At 43.4% G+C, this 23,911-nt stretch overlaps 1 protein-coding gene across 4 annotated transcripts in view; it reads left to right on the forward strand.

The window, feature by feature from the left end:
• Window positions 1-23,911, forward strand: part of SPTBN1 (spectrin beta, non-erythrocytic 1) — a 175,362-nt gene that overhangs the window by 61,235 nt on the left and 90,216 nt on the right. Inside the window, exon 1 of one of the 4 annotated variants that reach the window (XM_018564324.1) lies at window positions 14,205-14,594. The exons of 2 other annotated variants lie outside the window; for them this stretch is intronic. In XM_018564324.1, coding sequence (XP_018419826.1) covers window positions 14,483-14,594 — 112 coding nt within the window. In that variant the 5' untranslated portion in view covers window positions 14,205-14,482. Of the gene's footprint in view, window positions 1-14,204; window positions 14,595-23,911 lie in introns of those variants that run through there. One more of the 4 variants, XM_018564322.1, reaches the window with a different exon arrangement.

The raw sequence follows: 23,911 nt of genomic DNA on the forward strand, positions 1-23,911 counted from the left end.
ATAATCTCTCAATCTATCCTGTAAATTAAAAATTCTCAAATGGAATTCCATTTTACATTTTGGGGGTCTCATGTGTTTTCAGTGTAAGCATATGCTCACTGAATTTTTAAATGTTCCTGCTGGCCCCTCGATTGGACAAACATGCTCCTGAAGTATTCATCCAAATGAATTCGTGCTTCAGCCGTGCAGGTGAAAGTAACAAGGTTCGCTTTAAATCTATCCCCCAAAACATGCACTTTTTTGTCTGTTTGCTGCTGGAAGCAAAGAGAAGAAGCACTGTGTAAGTACTGAGTCGATCCCAGTCAAAGCTCACACTGACAGCAGTTTCCCCACCTGCACATGACAGTGCTGAGCCAATCACCATTTGCTGTCAAATAGGAAAAGAGTGAGTCACATGATCCCCCAACCTAGAAATAATGTGTATTTTTATTTGCTCTGGGCAGTGGACTGAATATCAAGGGAACAAAAGGAAGTGCAGTAGAACATCCTGTGGGGGCTGATTAAAGTGATTCTGTTGCTTTGCTCTACACGGGCAAAGCACAGGTTCACTTTAAGAAAGCCATCCCCGATGACACCTTCAAAGTATATGTATACCTCTACCATTGTATAAATGTCATAGATATACATATATAGCCAAGGTTTCTTGTCATTTACAGAATTCCCTTCAGACCTTTTTTCCCTGTATTTACCCAGTGCCATCATATTACAAAGTACACGTCTCTTCATAGGAGTCCCTCCTACAAAGGATCGTACAATCCAATGTCCCTGCGACAGTCATAGAGGCCTGCACACACCTCCTAGAGCCAATGTGGTGAGAACAAAAAAGCTTATTGCAAATATTGGTCTTGATTAGAATTAAACCAGGACCCTATTTTTTACAGTAAACATGCTGAACCCTAAAATAACATGCCTTGTATCAGTAATGCGTATGTGTATAATCAAGTAACCAAGCTTTCTAGTGAGCACTTTATTTTAAAGCAGATCTCCAGGATTTTTCAAAAGTTAACCTTTGCAGAGGGGCTACCTCCACACTGCAAGGGTAAACTGCCCATGTTGATCTAAGGAATGGAATAAAGAAGGTACACTCACCCGATCGTTGGTCCTGCGACTCTGCCAATCTGCTCCGGCTGTGGTATGTCCCTCGGCGTCCTTGCATCAAATGCAGGTGAATAGACCTTGCATAGATGTGATGACATGACAATATTCAGAGAGAATTACACACAATCATGTGTGAGAAGTCTGCTAACATACACAGTACGTTTGATGATTTTACGTGAAAACGTAATTATTATACAGGATTTAAGTAGCGCCAACAGTTTGCAAAGCGCTTTACAATATAAGGAAACATTACAATCTCCATACAATTCAAGACGGTAAGGAGGGCCCTGCCCGTGAGGGCTTACAATCTAAAAGGGAGGGGCCAGTGATACATGAGGAGGTAGCTGCGTGGGGATGAATTGTTTGAGAACGTGATGGTTGAATGGCTAGTTTGAGGTGGGATAGGCTTCCCTGAAGAGATGAGTCTTAGGGATCGCCTAAAGACAGTCAGAGTGGGAGATAGTCAGAGAGGTTGGGGTAAAGCGTTTCAGAGGATGGGGGTAATTGGAGCCAGATCACCAGTTTACCGTATATACTCGAGTATAAGCCGTCCCGAATATAAGCCGAGGTACCTAATTTGACCAAAAAAAACTGGGAAAAAGTATTGACCCGAATATAAGCCGAGGGTGGGAAATGAGGCAGCTACTGGTAGATAGATACCAATAAAATACATTAATATTTATTTAAAAGAAAAATAACCTAGCTCTGTAAGTGGAAAAGGGGGTACAGGGCTACATATCATGTACTACGGATCATTTAACCCATTCATATTAGCAGAGGATAATTGTAAATCTATTGTTCAGTGCACTCTATATGTAGTATATAGTACATGTACATATAGAGTGCCTGCAACAATACATTTACAATGATCCTCTGCTAACATGAATGGGTTAAATGATCCATAGTACAGGGCTACATACAGATCATGTAATACATTCATGTTAGTATAATTGTAAATGTATTGTCTGCACTGTATTAGCAGTATATACTCTATATAGAGACAATACATATATAATTGCTTAATGAATCTCTCTCTACCCCCACCCCTGACTCGAGTATAAGCCAAGGGGGGCACTTTTCACCCAAAAAAATGGGCTGATAATCTCGGCTTATACTCGAGTATATACGGTAACTGGCAGCTATACATAACTGTGTCATAGACATGTACATTTATGAGCAGATAATGGCCTGATGAGATAACGCACATTACAACTGGGGAATAGTAGCGACTGAAGAAAATCCATTGATCCAACTGACCATTGATTCTACCCCCCTGACCCCATTAATCAACATAAAAGTGCCTGTAGATTATTTCATGATACTGATCTTGTCCAACAAAGGCAACAATATCCACCTATGGGTCTTTTGTGAACCACACCTATTGCTAGGGACCCATATCCTTAGAATCCTAGCTTGGCCCACTGGTTCGTGAATTCTACATTAGTTGGTTTTCTCCTAGTTGAATGTGAAGTGGTCATGTGTGTTTTTCTAGAAAATGCATGTTCTTGTGTGTGCGGAAAGTGGGAGTGTCTTACTTGGCTTCTCATGATCATATGCTGAGACACTTGGCTGAAAGGAGTCATTTCCTTTTTGGCCATGAAACAGGAAAACGGATGAGAGGAAACAAGTTATCTACCAACCAGTCAAACTACATTTCTTTGCACACAATTTTGTAAACTAAATTAATACTTTTAAATGAATGTGAAATGTTAATAATCTTTGACAATCAGCCATGGCTCAACCAAGTTGTTTGTGTCAGGTCTAGTTCTGTTTGTGTATATTCTAGTGAATAATATATAGGCAGCTCGTACACTTTCTATGGATAAGTGTGGAGAAACAGGGCTTTAGGGAAAGCTCCAATTTTCAGGAGGCTAAGGTGTGTCCTGGACCAGTGTTTTGGACCTAGTGATGGGCCGAACACCCCCGAGTTCGGTTCGAGTTCGGACTTTAGAACATGGAAAAAGTTTGACTTCGAACTCAATGAATGTCTATGGGACCAGAACTCTGAAAATAAATTTTTTTATTATTAAGTTATTGGCCATAAAAAGTATATGGGGATTCGGGTACTGCCCTGGGGGATATGAATCAATGAAAAAAACACTTTTAAAATATACAGTTTTTATAGGAACAGTGATTTTAACATCACTTAAAGGGAAGCAATAAACAAAATTCTTTAAATATCGTGCCTGGGGGGTCCCCTTAAACTGGCGCATATGTATGATTTATAGAACCTGTGCAACAAACATGACATTTATAAAGAACAAAAAAAAAAGCGTGGGGTACCCCCAAATGTCATACCAGACCCTTTAGGTCTGGTAGGAATTTTAAGGAGGACCCCAGCCCAAAAAAACTTCAGTCGATCGTACGATTTTTTTAGGCGGGTTAATGGCGTTGTACAACGAAATTCGTACGATCGAAACAGCGCAAATGAAAAGTTTTTCTCTAAATCACAGCCAATCAACTAATTAGCTGTGGAGACTAACGATCATTCGCAGGTCTGTGCATGATGGGCTGGTTGTGCAAAAAGTTAATGATGTTACAACCATCGTACAACAAAAGTACGATGGTTGTAAGTTATATGGGCACCTTCACAGATGAGTATATGCCTACCAATCACCAGCATCCACACAAATTATCAAGCACAGGCTGCTGCTTATCTCTGTCGCGGTTGCTTATTGGGCTTCCATATCTATGCACCCAGCAAAACCATCATGAATTCAGCAATGCATGGGGCTTCCATATCTATGCACCCAGCAAAACCATCATGAATTCACCAATGCATGGGGCTTCCATATCTATGCACCCAGCAAAACCATCATGAATTCACCAATGCATGGGGCTTCCATATCTATGCACCCAGCAAAACCATCATGAATTCACCAATGCATGGGGCTTCCATATCTATGCACCCAGCAAAACCATCATGAATTCACCAATGCATGGGGCTTCCATATCTATGCACCCAGCAAAACCATCATGAATTCAGCAATGCATGGGCTCCATATCTATGCACCCAGCAAAACCATCATGAATTCAGCAATGCATGGGCTCCATATCTATGCACCCAGCAAAACCATCATGAATTCAGCAATGCATGGGGCTTCCATATCTATGCACCCAGCAAAACCATCATGAATTCAGCAATGCATGGGGCTTCCATATCTATGCACCCAGCAAAACCATCATGAATTCAGCAATGCATGGGGCTTCCATATCTATGCACCCAGCAAAACCATCATGAATTCAGCAATGCATGGGTTCCATATCTATGCACCCAGCAAAACCATCATGAATTCAGCAATGCATGGGGCTTCCATATCTATGCACCCAGCAAAACCATCATGAATTCAGCAATGCATGGGGCTTCCATATCTATGCACCCAGCAAAACCATCATGAATTCAGCAATGCATGGGGCTTCCATATCTATGCACCCAGCAAAACCATCATGAATTCAGCAATGCATGGGGCTTCCATATCTATGCACCCAGCAAAACCATCATGAATTCAGCAATGCATGGGGCTTCCATATCTATGCACCCAGCAAAACCATCATGAATTCAGCAATGCATGGGGCTTCCATATCTATGCACCCAGCAAAACCATCATGAATTCAGCAATGCATGGGGCTTCCATATCTATGCACCCAGCAAAACCATCATGAATTCAGCAATGCATGGGGCTTCCATATCTATGCACCCAGCAAAACCATCATGAATTCAGCAATGCATGGGGCTTCCATATCTATGCACCCAGCAAAACCATCATGAATTCAGCAATGCATGGGGCTTCCATATCTATGCACCCAGCAAAACCATCATGAATTCAGCAATGCATGGGGCTTCCATATCTATGCACCCAGCAAAGCCATCATGAATTCAGCAATGCATGGGGCTTCCATATCTATGCACCCAGCAAAACCATCATAAATGCAGACCTGGCACTTGCTGCCGTAGCTGCTGGGCTAGTTGAACCAGCAAAGTCAAGCATGCTTTAAAAAAGACCTCGGGAGATTGCCAAAGTTCTTTAATTGATTTATAAAATATGTCAACATATATGGCTATATAGGATTGTTTAGAGTTTGTCATTAGATTTGACATTGCAATTTAAATAGTAACAACGCACTTATGAAATGTTCCATGTTTAAAGTATTGGGTATCCCATTACTAGTGGGAGGTGCCATTTTGATTAAGTTGGTTTCATTCTGGAGAGTACACACATGACCTTTCTACAGGTATCCTATAATGTTACTTCTATGCACTCTGGAAGGTTGAAATGCTATCCAGCTCCCACAGGTGATGTTACCTGATGGAAATACAACTCCCATATGTCTTAGATTATAAGGTTTAAAACTCCCCTCACTGCTAAGAAATGTTTCACTTTTCTGAACTGTAAATCTGTCAGGAGATCCGAATATCCATATGTCATCACAGGCATTGCTCTAGAAAGCTTTACATTGTTTAAATAGATGGCCATCATGAAATGTTGTGAAATGGAACTTAGTGTTCAAATCAATAAAAAAATATGGCTCACTGAAAGTACACTGGGGCAGCAGCATGATCACAGTGTTTTCAGGATATTAAATGAAAAGAACTGCCTTAAAAATATCATGTCTGTTAATGGGACAGCTGAAGATCTTCATCACTTTGGACTTTCAGTAAACCAGCTGATCTAGTGAATGTCGGAGCCTTTTTTTTTTTTTTTTCTTAGGTTCAGTGATAGGCTATTGCATGAGAAGTGCCTTGTGTGTCCAAGTTCCCCCAGCTATTTTTCAATAGAACTTCACATAAATGTAAGACCAAGCTGTCAGAACGGACCAGTTTTGCCCACATTACTTGGTGCCAACTAAAGCTAGGTTCACACCTAGGTGATTTATCATGCAAAACACAGATTCGCATTGAAGTCAATGGAGGCTGTTCACACCTTTTTGCGATTTGTCGTGTGGATGAAATCGGCTGTCGCTCAAAAGGGTGCAGGAGCTATTTTTGGGATGTTGTTGCGCGGTTTGGGTGCCATAGGCATTTCTATGCATAGAAACCACGCGGTTTTCAAAGAGCAGTCCCACAAGCGAAAACCACTCAATAGCTCAGTCACCTAGGTGTGAACCTAGCCTGAGAGACCCTATTGCCAGGCCACTGATCACAACCAAAATCTTCTTATAAGATTAAATATGCAATTAACGTTTTACGGATGTTATTTACCTATTAAAGCCTCCCTTGTATAGAAATCAAAAAAATTCTGAGACTGCTACTAGATGTTTCCATCTTGGATGTGATGTCAGCAGCGCCAGCAAATTCAGATCCGTCACTCAAATGACACTCTTTAGCAAGGGTTGGCAACCACGGCACTCCACCTGTGGTGAAACTCCAAATCCCATCATGCCTGGGGCTGTGGGAGACTTGCAATGGCTCATGTAATTTGTAGTTTTGCCCCAGCTAGAGGGTCAAGATTGATCACCTCTACAATATTCCTATGTTCTCCAACGGGAGCTATATAAAAGGTTATGCAAGGAGGTGAACAGAGAAGCTGGGCCAGCACAGACAGTAAGTAGATACTCTCAGAAACTGAAAGGGCTATGACATGCAAGGAGACTGGGGACTGGGCTAGGCAATTGGCTAGTCAATTTTTCTAGCACATTTAAAAGTGCATTGCAAGTGAAAGGTTTATGAAAATGAACATTTCTTCGAGTGGTTGTTGAAAATACTTGTTTTTTCGTTGCTTTTACCTACAATTTTAAGTTGGTGATTGGCGATTTCCAGAGGCTACACACTCCCTTCTGAATACTCGGCATTGTAGCCACCTATTCCAAAGAGCCCACTAGTGTCCGAAACAGCAAAGCCCCGCCCCCAAGCAACATTAAAACATTCCACAGCAATATTGACGGACTGTGAATTGTTTTTGGAACTGCAGAGCTTTAGTGTGGACAGCATTCAGACAGAACGAGAGATACCACCTTGCGTGGTCAATAGAAGGACCACCTCTTATGACTTTCACCAGAGGACAAGATGAGAAATGTAGTTATAGCAGGGAGGTGACCTCTACAGCCAGCAGAAGCCTGGACTGTAAAGGTGGCCATACACTTTACAACCATCGCAAGACCTTAGTCTTGCGATGGTTGTAAAGTGATTAAAAAAACGTACAATCTGCCCATCTTGGACAGGCAGATCGTCCTCTCGATCATCGCAAGCCCGCCCCCCTGAGGGGCGGGCTTCCGATGACCGCAATGCTGAACGGGCAGTGTGCGCGTGCGCACACCGGCCCGTTCGACATTTGTCTCCCGAGCACCGTTCAAACCAGCCGAAAATCGTACGATTTTCAGCTGGTTTTCTAGCGTGCTCCTTAGACAAAAGACGTGCGACCGCACAGTAGAAACGGTCGCACGTCTTTGTTCACACTGCTCGATTCTCGTACGATCGCAGGATTTCCCGCGATTCTCGTACGAGAATCGAGCAGTGTATGGGCACCTTTAGATCGGTAGTCGCATAATGCAGAGGTTAGATTGGAGAGAGGGATTATAGCTGGCGTCATAAGAAGATGTTATAATAGTAATAAGAATCTCATGATTTATTTTTTACTGCGGTTTAGTCTACATCTAAATAAGGGCTTTCTGTATTTAAAGTCACCACCACAGCCCCCCCGGTCCCCCGTCCCTGCTGTAAGGACTTACCTTAAATGATGCCTCTTGATCCGATCATCTTCTTTCCTGTAGTTTACAGGAGTCCCTCCAGTGCTGGTGCCGGTCTCTGATCCAGCGCAGACTGCAGTCTTCTGTGTCCCACAATGTCTGTCTGTGTGCACGCTCCCAGCTGTGTGCATTCACTTGCCCTGTGACTCTCCTCCCCGCCAAATCTCTACTGCGCATGTGCCCGCCCCATCCTGCACGGCCGCTCGAGAATCTTCAGATCTTCAGACAGGAGCGAGTGGTGGAGACGCAGGCAAGTAACTACCTATTTAGGAACTTGCTAGCATTAGATGTATGTAAAAACAAAAGCGACTTTATTACTACTTTCAGGCTTCAGTCTTGCAGAGTTGTACAGGCTCCTGTCTAATGCTGTACAGTTATAAAATAGTTTTGTTGCTCATGCTTGTAGAAGGCAATGTGACAATGAGTCTTTGGAACTGTAATGGGAGGTTTTGCATTCCTCAGATCATCAATTCCAAATTAGTTGAATATGCACAGTTTAACAAACAACATATTCAGCAAGCAAGGGTTTAGCAGGAAGACATGGCTGGAGGCTTATGTGCACATGAATCCCTTGTGATGCCGAAGTCCTAGTACGATTTGGAATGTAATCACAACCATGTAATACCGATGAACTTGTGTTCTCCATCCACTCACGCTAACAGCAGGAAGATACCTTGTATAACTTCTAAGGACTTTTCACATTGGATTGCCTCTGTCCATATGCTCAGGAATGAGTCAAACCACAGGCCTCCCTTTCACTTTGCATTTAAAGAGACCCTGTCCCCAGGCCATTCATTTCAATAACAATCTTCCTATAAGATTATATGTGCATTTAACATATTTCAGACATGTTTACCTGTAAAGGCTTCTTTCTATATCCAAAAACCTAGAGAGTCTTAGATGTGATGCCAGTAGCCCCAGGAGACTTGGAGCTGACACTTTGTGGTATTCACTTTCTGCTACATAGACCCTTATGTAGTGATGTAAGGGGCTGAAGAGCTGGGCCAGCACAGACAGCATGTAGACACTTCCAGAAGAGCAGAGGGCTATGATGTCCAAGGAGGGAAGAGGGAAACACTTAAAGGAGAACTATGAAGTGAGTTCCACCCATCCTCATAGTTAGAGCTGACCTGTGACAAAGACGCTGTCACAGGTCGGCTCTATCGATCGGGAAGTGAGCAGAAACATGCAGCCGATCCGCTCACTTCCCGATCGTCTCCCTGTAGTGAGCGGTGACTGGCAGTCGCCACTCCCCGCAGCGATTTTTTTTTTTTTGCCCCCCCCATGCTCCGATCCTCCAGCGCTGAGTGGAGGAATGGACAGGGGAGGGGACGGGCACATCTGGCTCTGCCTCTAGATAGGCAGAGCCGGCTGTCATTCACGCAGCTGGGTGGATCCAGACATTATCGCCATCTGTCCCAGCTGCGGCGCTCAGTATATCGCGGACAATAGCCAGCTTTGGGTCACAGGGGGAGGTAAGTATATGTCCTCCCGTGACCCTAAAGAGAACTATGGGGGAAAACACTTTCCTCAGTTCTCTTTTAAGTGTCAATTACCTAGTGGGTTCAGGCACATATATAAAAAGTGTTTATGGAAAGATTAAATGTAATCATTTAAAATAAAGCTCCATGTATCATTAACATTTGCCAATTTTTGTTCTTACTGTTATGTGCTGTAGGCATAAATGTGCCTACACATTCACAGCAGTCAGATATTGCCTGCCATCCTCTATATGTGGCCAGTTTAGATCTAGATCAGGAGTAGGCAACCTTGGCACTCCAGCTGTGTTGAAGTTGCAAATCCCATCATCCCCCTGTCTGGAGTCATGTCCGATTTACCCTTGAAGCCTTGAAACTTTAGCGCATATGGAAGAATGGATTTGGCTCAATATTGGGTCAGTTTCTGAAGTAGGTGTTTTGCATATGGTTGATGAGTGAAGAATTCTAGAACAAAGAGCCATTGACCGCAAAAAGTCCAAGCATGTCTGTGTGACTGCACTTATTCAATTCTGGCAGCCTGGTGATTGGGTGCTCAGACAGAGCATAGTTACATGGGGGAGATCAGCTGCACCACCATACATGCCAGACCCACTCCATTAAGGTCCCCACACACCTTGCGATAATCGTACGATAATGGCGGGAAACCCCGCGATCGTACGATTATCGTAAGGTGTGTGGAAGCCGTGCGACCTCTACTACTGTAAGGTCGCACGACTTTTAACTTACGAACATGTGCGAAACCCCACCGAGCATCGTACGATGTTCGGCAGGTGTGTAGCATGTTCGTACGATAAAAGCTGGACGGGCCGGTGTGCGCAAGCGCACACTGCCCGTTCTGCATTGCGGTCATCGGGACCCCGCCCCTCAGGGAAGCGCGGCTTGCGATCATCACAAGTACGATCTGCCTGTCCAAGATGGGCAGATCGTATGTTTTCTTAAGTACCTTGCAACCATTGCAAGACAAAAGTCTTGCGATTGGTTGTAAGGTGTGTGCCCAGCATTAGAACAATGAAGTGAAGAGGTGGCAAAGAAACACCTTGCTGAAGGGGGCTATCTGCATACTGTATTGAATTGGGAAAAGGGGAGGAAATAGGTGGTCTACCATGTAGATTAGAAGGGCGGGGTCTAGTCATAACTAATTGCCATACTTGTGCAATGCATCATTATGACAGCAGACGCCCACAATAGCAGCCTGCATATTTTCCCAGTCAAGGTTTCGCCCCTGTGACTATTGCTATTTTTTCCTTTTCTTTCAAGGACAGATTTTACTGATTGAACAAGGAATAGGATTTGATGTACTCCCTAAAGTATGCAGAAATGTGCCCGTAGCATTGACGAGACCAAAATTACGAGGCAATTGCAGATGGTCCGTGACAAGTCTGCTTTCTAAGCCCGGTTCCATTAAAAGCAATTTGTGAGAGACTTTAGGGAAATGCTGCTCTGCAGTATATGAACTCTTCACCTGCGGTCTCATGCCGTGATAAAACTGCTGTTGGAGAAGTGAAAATGTAACATGTCACGAAGTCTCTCTGCACCAAGTGTAGAATTGATTGAGACATATTAATCAATGAATCATTTGACAGTTAATGAGGCTCTGTAAAGGAGATCATACACTAAGTGCCTGTTCACACGATGTCCGTTTTGTGTGCTGACCTGATCCGTACGCTCCTGCACTGTGTTGTGTAGGACACAAAATAGTTTATCACGGTGTGACAATTTCACATTTCATACAATTTTTTTTCACATTTTAGGATCATAATTTTTGAGTTTGGAGCGCAGTGCTATTTTCTTTCTTTTTTCCTATTTGGCCTCATTCACATGAGAGACAGCCGTCACGTACAGCTCAGTGCTGCGTGCACGGCCGTATCGGGCAGCTCCCGGGAAGGACAGGTGCTGCGTGGGATTAGTACGCAGTCTTTCTCTATGGGACTACGCGGCCGTACGCCGCCCTACGCTCATCCTTTCTGCACATCCGTGCGGGTGTCCCGGCTCGGATGCAGACAGAATCCATGCTGTCAGCGTAGAAGTATAGACACCCGCACGGATGTTGCATAGAGAAGGACGGCTGCGGACTAATAACACGCAGCACCTGTCCTTCCCGGGAGCTGCCCGATACGGGCGTGCACGGAGCTGTACGTGCCGGCCGTTTCTTGTATGAAATGAGGCCTTTGAGAAGGCAGCAGTATTGCCTCTTGGGCTCCTGTGAACCGGGCGAGTCTAAAGTATAGTTACCAAACACTATCCTATAGAGCCATCACAGAACGAGACCCTCTCAGTTTAATCTGGCCATACACCTATAGATTATCTGCAGATTTTCTATGGTCAGATGGAAAAAGTGCAACAGATTCTTCCATCTACACTAAACTGTGTGCATGGAGGAATCTCCCGCTGGGCCAAGCTTCAGTATCTTGCTAGTCGGCACTGCTGGTGCTCCAAATACCTGAAGAATCTGATTGGATGCAGGCATTGTTCAATCTGTTGCACTTTTTCCATCTGACCATAGAAAATCTGCAGATAATCTATAGGTGTAGGGCCAGCTTTATACAGTGCTAGTACAGGGGGTTCTTGGTTGCAATCATGGGCGCGCCTATGAAATCACATGTTTTTGTGCCTAACATTCGTCTCCTCCTCCATAGTAACTGCTTTCGTTTGGCCTAAACAAAAATCTTTGAAAATGTGCCCTGAAACACACATAGATAGCCGGCGCTCAAATCTATACCTAGCCGGAGACAACTGGCTACCATTGAGTTATGTTATTCCAAATGAAATTGGGTTTTACTGTGGAGTGTGAAATGTGTTTATATTTACTTGGTCACTCCTTATTTATTCATGTATTAGCAATGCTTTCATCAAACAAATGCATGATGCGGGGAGCTGGTTCTTTTATTACACGTCATTCCATAAGCCCACACACACGTGTGTTTCCTTTACACCCGTATTAACCCTGAAGAGCATCCCTGGCCAGCATTGTCTCTTATCTAGAGCTGGGCGTGAGGAGTGTTCTGCTGCCATGGAAACTGCTGTTTGCAGAGGGTCGAGCTATGTACTTTAGTCACATGACTCTACTGTAAGTGTCACTCTGTACAGTTTATTCTCAGGTTGAAGCAAAGTGCTTATTGATAAGGATAGAGAGCTCACATGTAGAACAATAGAGAACATTACATCTAATAGAAACCGCATTCACAACAATGGAATGTGGACTGTGTGCAGTATTTTGTTCATTCTCCATCTTCTATCTATCTTACCTGTACTGTATCAAAAGGTTTGCGCGCGTGCAATGTACATGTGTGTATGTTTATATGTTTATATATATATATATCTCACACACACACACACACACACACACACACACACACACATATATAACACACACACATATATATATATATATACGCATATATACACACACTTGAGTGGCCAGATTATTATGACCACCTGACGTTTGTAGGCAAATTAGCTATAATATCGCGCTGAAGTTGCTAGAGGGCCAGACCATTATAAATAGAGAAGCAGGTTGTTTACCACGACAGTAGAAGTGATTTTTTCTGAAGATATGGGTAAACAATGCGATTTAACAGCCTTTGAACGTGGGATGATTGTTGGCGCTCGGAGCCATGGAGCGAGTATCAGCAAAACAGCAGAATTCGTTAAATGTTGAAGGTCAGCTGTTGTTAAAGTGTTTAAAGACTGGACTGTCAGCCGAAAATCTGGGTCTGAACGTGCTAATTGTGGCCGTCAGCGACTAGTCGATATTAGGGCAGAACGGAGAGTGGCAAGACTGGTAACAGAAGGGCAACAGTGCAGTGTCTGATTCCTCGCATCACCTTTCAACATCTCGTGGAGTCACGAGGTGGCCCAACGAAGTACTGATGGGGTGGTCATAGTAATCTGGCCACTCAGTGTATATCTGTATAGTACCTTTTATTACAGATATTTATATAGCGCCAACAATTTGCACAGCGCTTCACATAGTTGCACATTCACATCAGTGTACATCTGTATGTATGTGTGTACACATATGCATGTTTGTAACTTTGTATATATATTCTTTGCTATGTAGTCTTCTGTATGGCTCTGTGTCTGGCGCTGGGCAGTTTTACACACCCAGCACTATGCTCTTATCAGGAATGTTACTATTTGTTTATTTTTGGTTTTGTTTGTATACAATCTCTATGGCACTTACATACTGTTACAATAGATGGGGAAGAATGCTGTATTTTAAATACAATGATGTTTGCGTACTCTAGCTTTCCTAACAAAATCTTAAACAAAGTAGATGTATCCAGTGCCTTGTAATATCAGGTCCTCTTCACATGCTCCGTGCCTATTGTGAAGGCATGTAGTCACCCTGTTCCAGTTGAACATGATTACCGGGAATCCTGTGCACACACAATTTCCTAATCTGGAAGAATCCCTGGCATTGTGCTACAATGGCCGCAGCCACCACCATCTGGGGCGATTGTCAGCCTTTAATAAATTGCTGTGCACAAATATGTGACAGCTATTGATTGGAGCGACAGGCCGAGGAGAAACCCCGCGCACTCGTGTTCCATTTGATGGTAATCTGAGACTTTTCCGTTACATGAGGCTCTTAAACAAAAGATTGTAATTCCAGCAGCTTTGTTTCAGGGGCGTACCATTGTTTGGGGCTTTGTGCAGCCACGCTAGAAAAGTACCTCCAGAGCCCGGCTGTGCTGCAAGCTGTGTGAGAGGGGAGTGTAACATCTGACCCTCATTCCACAATTGTCCTCATGCTTGGCATTTTTCTGTTTTGCTCCTCTTTCAGGGCAGCCTCCTACCCTCTCCTGTGCAGCTTTGGTACAGCCTCCCTGCTTCCTTTACAATGTCTTATGCTAATCAAGTGACATCACCACTAAATACACAGTGTGGCTACTGATTAAATTACACACCAGCAAGGTTTGAGGAGGTGTGCTTCTGCCGCTTCTGCTGGAGGATCAGAGTGAGAGTTGTAGTGTGCTGCTGCTACACATGTCCCCTTCAGTGCTCGGGGGGTCACATTAGATCAGCACTGAGCCCCCCCCCTTTGGAGATGAGCACACGCAAAACCTGGCTTGTTGCTTGCAGTGCTCGAGCTTGACATAAACGTGGATTTTCTACACTGACTGCACTTTCATTCAGCACTTCAGCTACTCTTGTTTGGGACTTTGTGTGGTTTATGAATCCCACAGCTCCCCTTCCAAATGGAATTGCAAAGGACCTCTAGCCTATCGGGGCCATTGTCCTCCCCAGTACACACGGCCCAGGTACCCTTCAATTACAACCAGCTAGAGGGGAGGTTTAAACAGTTACAAGGTAAGCTGGCTTTTCTTTTCTTTCTTCCTCCTAGCTTGTTGTTAGCAGGGTTGCTATGAGATCGGACAGGAAAGTCGATGCGGGACTGCAGTGTAAATAATGCAAAGCTTTGAGAGATAACCGTCACCTTACATACCTGCATGCTTTAGCTGTGAAAATCTGCCTTCATTATCATAGCCAGGCAACACCTGCCCTTAAATTTACCACATAAGTGTTGTAAATTGCAGAACTTGGCTTGCTCCATGCATGCCACCATGTAATGTGATTTTGGTCACTTGCAATAAATCTGGCATGACTTGATGGCTGTCATTAGTGTGATCACGCCCCGTGTTTTGGAATGGCTGGACAGGACGTGAGGGAACAATGGATAGGGAAGGAGTGGTCTTTTGTATGGAATCCTAACATCCGAGGGCTTAAGGACAACATGGGACAGCCCTGGGCAGCGGCCTGACAGCCATTGAACGCTATGCCACGCTCCCTTACCTGCTTTACATGCACGCACGCTTTGACAGTTACGGGGACAAAGCATACTGCTTTATGCTGTCAGGAACATCAAATACTCACTATGGACCATGGACAAAACTTGTAAACCTAATCAACCTTCTAACTGGCGTAGAAGATTGAAAGATATTGAGTAAAAAAAAATGTTTGGGTTTGTCCATCAGATAGCACCTTGTGTGTGTATGTATGATATATATGTATGAGATACATATATATATCCCATCTGTTAATGTAAAAAATTATATATATTGTTTATATATATATATTATGATATGTTTTGGGCTCTTTTTATTCAGAGCTAGCCATTACTCGCGGTGTCTTTGTGGTATGCATTCAGCCGAGCGTCACATGTTATCGTGTTATGCGGTCACACCCTCAAATCTGTTTAGTTTCACATGGCCAACAAATATTTGACTGTCTGCTAATAATGTAATGCATATGATATCATGTATTTGGATGGATAATACCATGAATCGGAGGATGTCGGCTCTATTATAAGACCTATTCCATCATTCTGTAGACTGACTGGTGGGTGTGTCTGAGGTTCCTCTATAAAGTCATGAACAATATTTGAATAGTTCTCTTGGAGCATTGGAGGGAAGAGGCTCTGAATAAAGATTTATTAGACTCTCTCACTTTAGAGGGTTTATAGAAATAAGATCCTGTTCTTTTGTCTCGATTTTGAGTTGACATTTTCACAAGTGTGTAGAGTTTCATGACGAGTACTTCCTGCTCCCAGAGTCTGAGTGTACATGCACATGGCACTTTGCTATATAGCACGTTACCGTTATTAATGAATAACTTATATTGATTGCCGTATGGCATTTATGAGAATAAACTATGTATAGCTTCACATTTCTGTCAAGTCTTATGTTTTTCAGCTGTCATCGGGTTCAATTCACAAAGCGAACATGAATCCTTATTTTCAAAAAATTTAAAAATTACACGCACGTGGCTGAAATAAAGATCCTTATCCTTGTGTTAGTCCTTGTTTACACGGGCCATGAGGGGGAGGTAAAACTGCGCAGTTGATATGCAGTTTTACTGCCACCCGCTGCTATGTCACACCAAAAAATATACAGCATATTGCGTTTGACAAGCGGCACTGCTTCTCAAATGCAACAATTGCCCTGAATGGTACTTCAATTTAAATCCCAATGGGATTTTCTAACAACCCCTCCCCCCTTACATTCAGGAGTGGCGGTAACGCCTCCTAAGCACCGGGCATCCCCTGCTCCACCACCCTCTGAAAAGCATTCTACCGGCGGAGGCTGCAGCCCATCTGAACAAGGCCTTAAAGCTTTTTGTAATGTGCCATCATAACTTCAGCTCTTATACATCGTAAGGTGTGATCATAATCGTGCAGTATGCCAACCAAAGGCCGTGTTCTAATCAATAATTTACCAGAGCCTTTATAAAGTCTATTTATAGGGCTATGAAAATATATATTTTTCCTGAGTAATTGTATTATGTTGATGCCCAGGTGTGTCTGCGCTATATTTGTCTTTCTCTGTTGCTGAAGTAAAAAAGAGGAAGGATAAGCAATTGTCACCCATAGTGGCCGTGCTTTTAATGTAAAAATCATACAATGCTGGAAATATAAAATGAAGGCTTTGTAAAGACATTTATAATACTCTGCAAAACCGACTCTAGGCCTCATATACAATAATGCACGTGATTTGCTGTGTCGATGGTTAGCAGCTTGTGACTGTTACTTTCAATTCTCGTTGGCAATCATTGCTAAAAACTATGGTCATTATTCAGCACTTCTCTACTTTGTGGAAGTGTATATTTATAGCACAGTTTGTTAATATTTACTATTTTATGTGGTAAATAATTGCCATTGGTTTGCAACCTGAAGTGTATTTTTCATGAAGTGCTCATCTTTAGCAGACCGCTGCAAGGTAAAGAAATGAGGCCTAACACACAGGAGCCTCGAAAAGGAACCGTTGACGCAATGCACCACATTTTGTTTTGTGCCAAATGCCTCAATATACATGAACACTTATGGCTTGTTCACACAAGGTGTGTTCAGCTGCGTAGATGAGCAATGATCAATGCAGTCTCAAAGCTAGGGAACATGGAAAACAGTGGTTTCCTATGTGCCCTGTTTTACACCATGCGTTAGGGTGCATAGTGCTAAATGAGAAGGAAAAAGTTAAAAGTTCTAACACATCATCATTATTATTATTATTATACAGGATTTATATAGCGCCACCAGTTTGCGCAGCGCTTTACAATATAAGGAAGACATTACAAAACAATTCAAGACAGGATGGTAAGGAGGGTCCTACCTGTGAGGGCTTACAATCTAAAAGGGATGGGGACGTGATACATAAGGAGAGGTAGCTGCGTGGGGATGAATTGTTTGAGAACTTGGTGGTTGAGTGGTCAGGTTGAGGTGGGATAGGCTTCCCTGAAGAGATGAGTCTTTAGGGATCGCCTAAAGGCAGTCAAGGTGGGAGAAAGACGGACAGGTTGGGGTAAAGCATTCTAGAGAAGTCCTGGAGCAAGCATGGGAGGAGTTGATGAGGAAGCTGGAAAGCAGGTGGTCTTGGGAGGAGTGGAGGGGACGGTTAGGGTGATATTTTGAGACAAGGGGCAGAGTTGAGGATGGCTTTGTAACTGATTGTTATTATTTGAATGTTATCCTTTGGGCGATTGGAAGCCAATGGAGGGATTGCATTGCACCACCCCTACACAATGCATGCCGATGAATGTGCTTTATGTACAGAATAATGCATCGCTGCTGGGGTAAACAAGCTCTTAGGCTGATGTCACACTGGCAGTGCTGTCACTGCTAAAATGTGCAGGCAGAACACTCGTCTGTGTCAGTCTCTCACCCCCTGAATGAGCCTGGTGTCATTCCCTCGTGGCCGGAAAACGCTGCAGGTCACCTGTAAGAGAGTGAAGCCATGCTGATCCAGCCAGCAGCGGGGAAACTAATGTAAACACTTCAGTGTTACATCTTCCTGCTGTGTCCTCCATAGTGATCCTGCTGCTAGTGAGGATTGCAAATGTTACAGGCCTTAGGTTGTCAGCCTTAGGCTGGATTCAGGCATACTTACAATGAATGCTGCTTCTTGATGTTTAAAAGTTCTAGTTTCCTGAGCGCTGGCCCCCATATCCTGTTTTTAGGGTTTCTCCTTTCCCTTGCAGAGTCCTATGGAGCACCCTTGCGTGTGCCAGTAAGCTGTGTGTGTCTCCTCAAACACAGACACAGCAGGGCAAAACATTCCTCTGCTCCCTTCTCCAAGCTAGTAGATGAGCAGCTGCTGGATTCTGCTCTGTCTCTTGTGATCTTGTACTGGACAGGAAGTCCAGGGAAGCAGGGCTGAGATAGTTGGAGCCAGCCATTCAGAAACATGATGACTAAGTGCTTGGCCAAAAATTCCAAGAAATACTTTGGGCAATGTATGTTTAATCTAGATTCATTATTGTAGAAGGAAACGTTGGGAGTGTAATATTACTTTATGTTGTCATTGTATGAGAGATGAATGTTGGTAGCTTCTTCCCCTCCATATTGTATACAGCTGCAGCGACTCTTAGTACTAGTGTATTGCAGTATGTCATGTTGTTATTTTGTGGTGTTTGTTCGCTGAGGTTTACACAGTTTGTACAGGAAGGAAGATGGTTTAACAGTATTACTATTTCCAGGTTATATTTCAGCCGTCTTGCTGCATTGAAAGATCTAGGTTGAGCAGGTGGGACGAGGTGTGTTAGGTTTTACACTTGCTGCATCAAACTGAGCGTTTTATGGCAGAATAGTGTAAAGCTGTTGCGTGGTCTGAGCCCTGGCCGGGCAATGACATGATAAATCACCGGTGTCCCTGCTCCCTTTCCAGCATCTGGCTTAGAAGAAAAGCTAATGAAAAATGGGAGTTTTATAAGAGGTGGTTTTTCAGCAGAGGCCCTTATTCTAAAAGGCTGCTTATTCTCAGCTCTTTGGGGGGGACAGAGGAAAAATCCATGGCTGTGATCTTGTCATGGGTGGGGATTTAAATCCAGAAAACACTTCAAATTTACGTTGACCGGCCAGAGGATTCTTGGCACTGAGGATTGCATATGCTCCTTTTGTCTTATTAATTCACCAGGGGTGTATTGGGAATCCAAGTACCAGCCATGCTTGGGAATTCTTTTGCTGGGATCTTCTTTCTACTTCGTCCAGATGTTTTGGGAATGGTGTAGTGTAATCTGGTGTGTCAGCACCAACATAACTTATTACATGACATGACCTGCACCCAGTAAGGGGGAATTAATTACTAACCTGTGTGGTTGCTCCATTATGATTCTCTGTTGTGTAATATGTGTGGGAAGGCAGATTTTATGTTTGAGATGCATTAAACACAATTGTCAATTGAGAAATGTTTTCCTGTTAGAGGCAAATGCTCAGTGTAAACTGCAGTTTTGTCCTACAATTCTAGTGATCCAGACACCCCTGCCGAGTCTGTGACCTCGCTCTTTCTCCACTGCTGTTAAGCAATGTAACTTGGTCATGGAGCCACCCCACGCCTGCTGGACTGTAAATATTGAAGTTTGCTCTTGCTGCTCCCGCTTGTATGTTTTAAAGGGTAATTGCACTTTCCCAAGTGAATTTGGGAAAATTGAAATACCCCCTCCAATCTGCCCCCACTTACCTTTTGGCGAAGACTCCTTCCCCTCCATCAGTGTACTATCCGTACCCCATATTGTCGTGTTGGCCATACTTGCGTTCTGTATTTTGACTTTTGCACTCATTGGTCAGCCTGATTACCAATGAGAAGTGCTTCCTGCTAAGGTGCTTCTGACTGCGCTGACCAATGAGTGCTCGCCATTTGCAAGCGAAATTCAAAATACAGAGTGCAGGGCTGCGCTACATGGCAGTACAGGGTACGCCAGCTACAAGATTGCACGTTGGCATCGGTGGAGGCGAAGGAGTGTTTGCCCAAAGGTAAGTTTGCCCAAAGGTAAGTAGGCAGAGGGGGGAGAGGAGGCCAGATTGGTGCGGGTAATTCTATTTTCCCAAATTCTCCTGGGAAACTGTTATCACTCTTTAAACTTTAGACTGACAGCACTTTGTAGTACGTGTGTGTAGTGCCTGGTGTAGTACATAGTTTAATAGTTCAGAGGGAATATTGGTCGTAGATTCATAGGACTGTATTGTGTTATGTACATAATAGAACATCCATCAGAGTAATGTATAAACATGATTTTGGCTTTGCAGTGGTCATGGCATTTGAGCAGAACATGGACTTCTGGAGGAGAGATCTTATCACTGAAATCCCATTAAAATATATTCTAAAACGTCATCATGCCATTCAATTTACAATCATCTCAACAAGATGGACGTGTCTGTTGGATGGACTTGGCATTTAAAGTCTTACCGTACCTTTGGGAGAAGGGAAAATCGTTTCTTTTGGTAACCAGCTTATAGTTGGGGAGGGGATCAGGTGCTGAAGTGCTTATCTGCATATTAGCTGCTCTCCCATTTCAAGGATAGATCCTTAAAGTAATATTCTGCTTCTTAATAAGACTGAAGGTCTTCTGTACTTGACTACTACTTTAATCATCTGTAATGCTTCTTGTATTACCAAGATGGGTGAATTAAAGGTATTAAATGACTGCAATCCCAGCGGGCATTGTCCATTTTGGCATAGCGTGCTGGAGTGCGGCAAGGTTCTGATGTTTACACTGTTCTTTGCGTTTAACCTAATGGCATAATTGTGCTAGTTCTCCAGGGATTCCGATTACAGGGAAGTATCTGTGCAAAATTAACCTCAAGAACACGTTCTTCCTGGGTGTGTCCGTAGACAGCCCATTCTCTATGGTTTAGCTCATACTTTCAGCTTGGGTGACTATGCTGTAGTACCTTGAAGAATATATGTAGCCATTTTGACCTGCATTGTATTGGAGAGGGAACAGGTCAGTGTAAATCTAATTATTGCATGGTGAAGTTTTAAATACCTTGTTTCTGTGTACACTGTAATGGAGCAGCCATATTTGCTAATGTACATATACATCTCCATCCCTGCTTAGTAATGCTGCACAATGTATCTTCTTTTTCTCCCTGCATGTTCACTAGGAAACAGTGGGCATTCTGCAGTGGAACAACAACAATTATCTTTCGATCTAGAGATTATAGCTGGCCATACACGGATCAAATTTTGGCCGTTTTCTGATAAGTCTGTCAAAATTGTATGCATGGGTGCCCCTACCAGCATCACTTGGCTTGACCGCAGTCAAATTTCCAGTTGGCTTTTGTCGAAGGGGCCGGGTGGAAAGTTTTTGGGTAAACGGTGACTGCAGCCAGTCAGCTGTGTGTGTGGGTATTGAAGCCGTGGGCATTGGCTGTTAGAATACAATAGCCTGCATGGGAGATTTCCCCATCTATACTGTTTTTATTGTGGATTGGGGAACTGAACGGAGAATTGTTTTGGCCAGCTTATGTCTATGTAGGCTTACGGGCCTGTTCCTACGCATGGTAAGGCACAACGTACCTACCGTGAGTTACAGTGCTGGAGGTGCATTGTGTTGCCATTAGATTTAAACATTTTTTTTAATCGCAATGCATGGTATTGCATTACCGTATGTTGCGGCGCAGTCAATCACATTGCAGGCGGGAGGTGCGTTTGGTGTGCCATTCAAATAAATAGCAACGCAATGTTGGCATGTTGCTTGGTACCCGGTGTTTTTAAAAATGGTAATGTATTGAGGCCGCTCTCAGGCAGTTTTGTGTTTAGCCTATAAATAGGGTGAGGATAGACTCCATCACTGGCCTATCACAGCAACTGGACGTGCTTTATTGACATACCTCAGATGGTGGTGTCTGGAAGAAGTCTCCTAGACTGAGATTGTCGTGTAGTCTGGCTGTTATCTCATGTCTGTTGGTACGTTTAGGTCACATGAGACTTGCGAGAAGCATTTTTTTTCTGTTGCACAAAGAGCTCATTTTTAAGATGATCATGTGATTTAGTAATGCTGACATGGGCCCTGTAGATTCATATGGCGAGTGAATTTGATTAGCAGGTCCTCTTTAAAGAATAAATGTATTCCTATTCGGTACCCTTAGCTGCAGCTGTACTGTGTATGCATTTTCCCGTTGCTGTTGCCTGAGGGTGTGTCAGGATGTCTCGAATCTCTTTAATTACAGAAAGCCCCTAGAGATTTGTGTCAGGAGCTGCAGATGGTGATGAGTATGATAGAAATGCAGAAATCAATTGCTAATGTACCCACATACTGAGCCCGACCTTGTCGCACCCATTTATATGTCGCCAGCACCTGGCAGTGGGGGGACCATATGTGATGGCACCCCATAAAATAAAACATTGCCCCCCTGGCCCTCTGCCTGCCATTATCAATGCACTCCCTCTCCTGAGACCTCTGGCATTTAAAACCGCAACACGCATGCCAAGTGCTTTTAAGGTAAATAAAAAGTCACTGTATATGTGTTTGCTCTATCCAGAATAATTTGGCAAGTGCTGTTGCTGCCTGGAGAAAACATTACACAGCTAGAGAGTGCTGGATAGGGCTATGCTGCCAAGGCCCATTATAGTCTCATGATCCACTAAAGTTACATTCTTCATAGCTGGTATTCTTTATCAGAGATCGAGGGATCGAGAATATGCCCATCTGAGTGGCCCCAATCCTCAAACACTGCTTAGAGGTCTTGGTTTGATGCCGATATCTGATTTCCTTGTAGGATTGGGCGGAGCAGGAAGCTAGTGCATGTAAGATGCAAGTAAGAGTTAGAAGTCCATTTGAATGGGTGAAGAGGCCTTCAGGAGATGGGGTACAGATGTTAATGTAATGGGCACATTGTGTTAATCCCCCCACCCCATTCTATAGACATTTATATTCAGTCTAAATGCAGTTGACATTCAGTCCCTGATAGCAAAGTGATCTGTATTTGAGTTCTATGAATGGATAGTCTGCAAATGTGTTGGTCCCACAAAATAGTCACCTCTTCATCATGGGGAAGGGGCCTCACTTACACCCCTGAGGTGTACACATTACACTTCTATAAGAATTAGCTGTAAGCCAGTGCTCCTCTGCATGTTCCGAATCTTGACGCTCTGAACTGCAAAGGATGAACTTCAAGCAGACATCTAAATACAGAGTATTGTAACATGTTGCAATTGGAGCTCTTTGAAATGTTGCCAGCATGTGGTTATTGTATCTGTGAGCCTTTAAATGAGATGTGCAATGGTGGGTGGGCTCCTGACCGTCAGTTGGGACCTTCCTATAAATCTGTATAGAATAATATCAGTGATGGAGAAAAAGACAGTTACAGAGTAAACAAGATTGTCAGGAGACTGTAAAATTGAGCAATAGTTTTCATTTTCTGTGTAAATGAAATTTGGCATATGACAGTCTCCTGACTACTCCGTGTATGCCAGGAAAACCAATAATAAAAGTGATTCATGTTATCTGTGTCACTATGAATGTGCGCATTATTCACTTGTGTACTTAGTTCATGATGGTTTTCAGTTCCATCCAGATTCTGTTTTCATTATTCCTTTTTATTTTAGTTTTTCAGTGTTTTATCCAGCACATGCCACATATATGTAAGTTGTGACTGTGCTGTGGGTGTATTGGACCGCTGCTTCCACCCAGAACAAAATGATCCTGATTAGTGTGATGCTGGATAAGGCGATGTTGGGGTGTCACTCTAGAGAGAAAATAAAAAGATACTTAAAGACTTTACGTTGTATGCACCCTCAGTTCATTACGTTTTCTACCCCTAGCAATTCCCCCCAAGCTTTCAAGCCTATCTCCGGACAAAGAAAAAAACATGTCAGTTTCGTGTGGCTACCCCTGTAATGCAAAGGTTAGTGCTA

Source organism: Nanorana parkeri, unplaced genomic scaffold (genome assembly GCF_000935625.1).
Source record: "Nanorana parkeri isolate BGI_ZX_2015 unplaced genomic scaffold, ASM93562v1 scaffold744, whole genome shotgun sequence".
NCBI classification, from domain to species: domain Eukaryota; kingdom Metazoa; phylum Chordata; class Amphibia; order Anura; family Dicroglossidae; genus Nanorana; species Nanorana parkeri.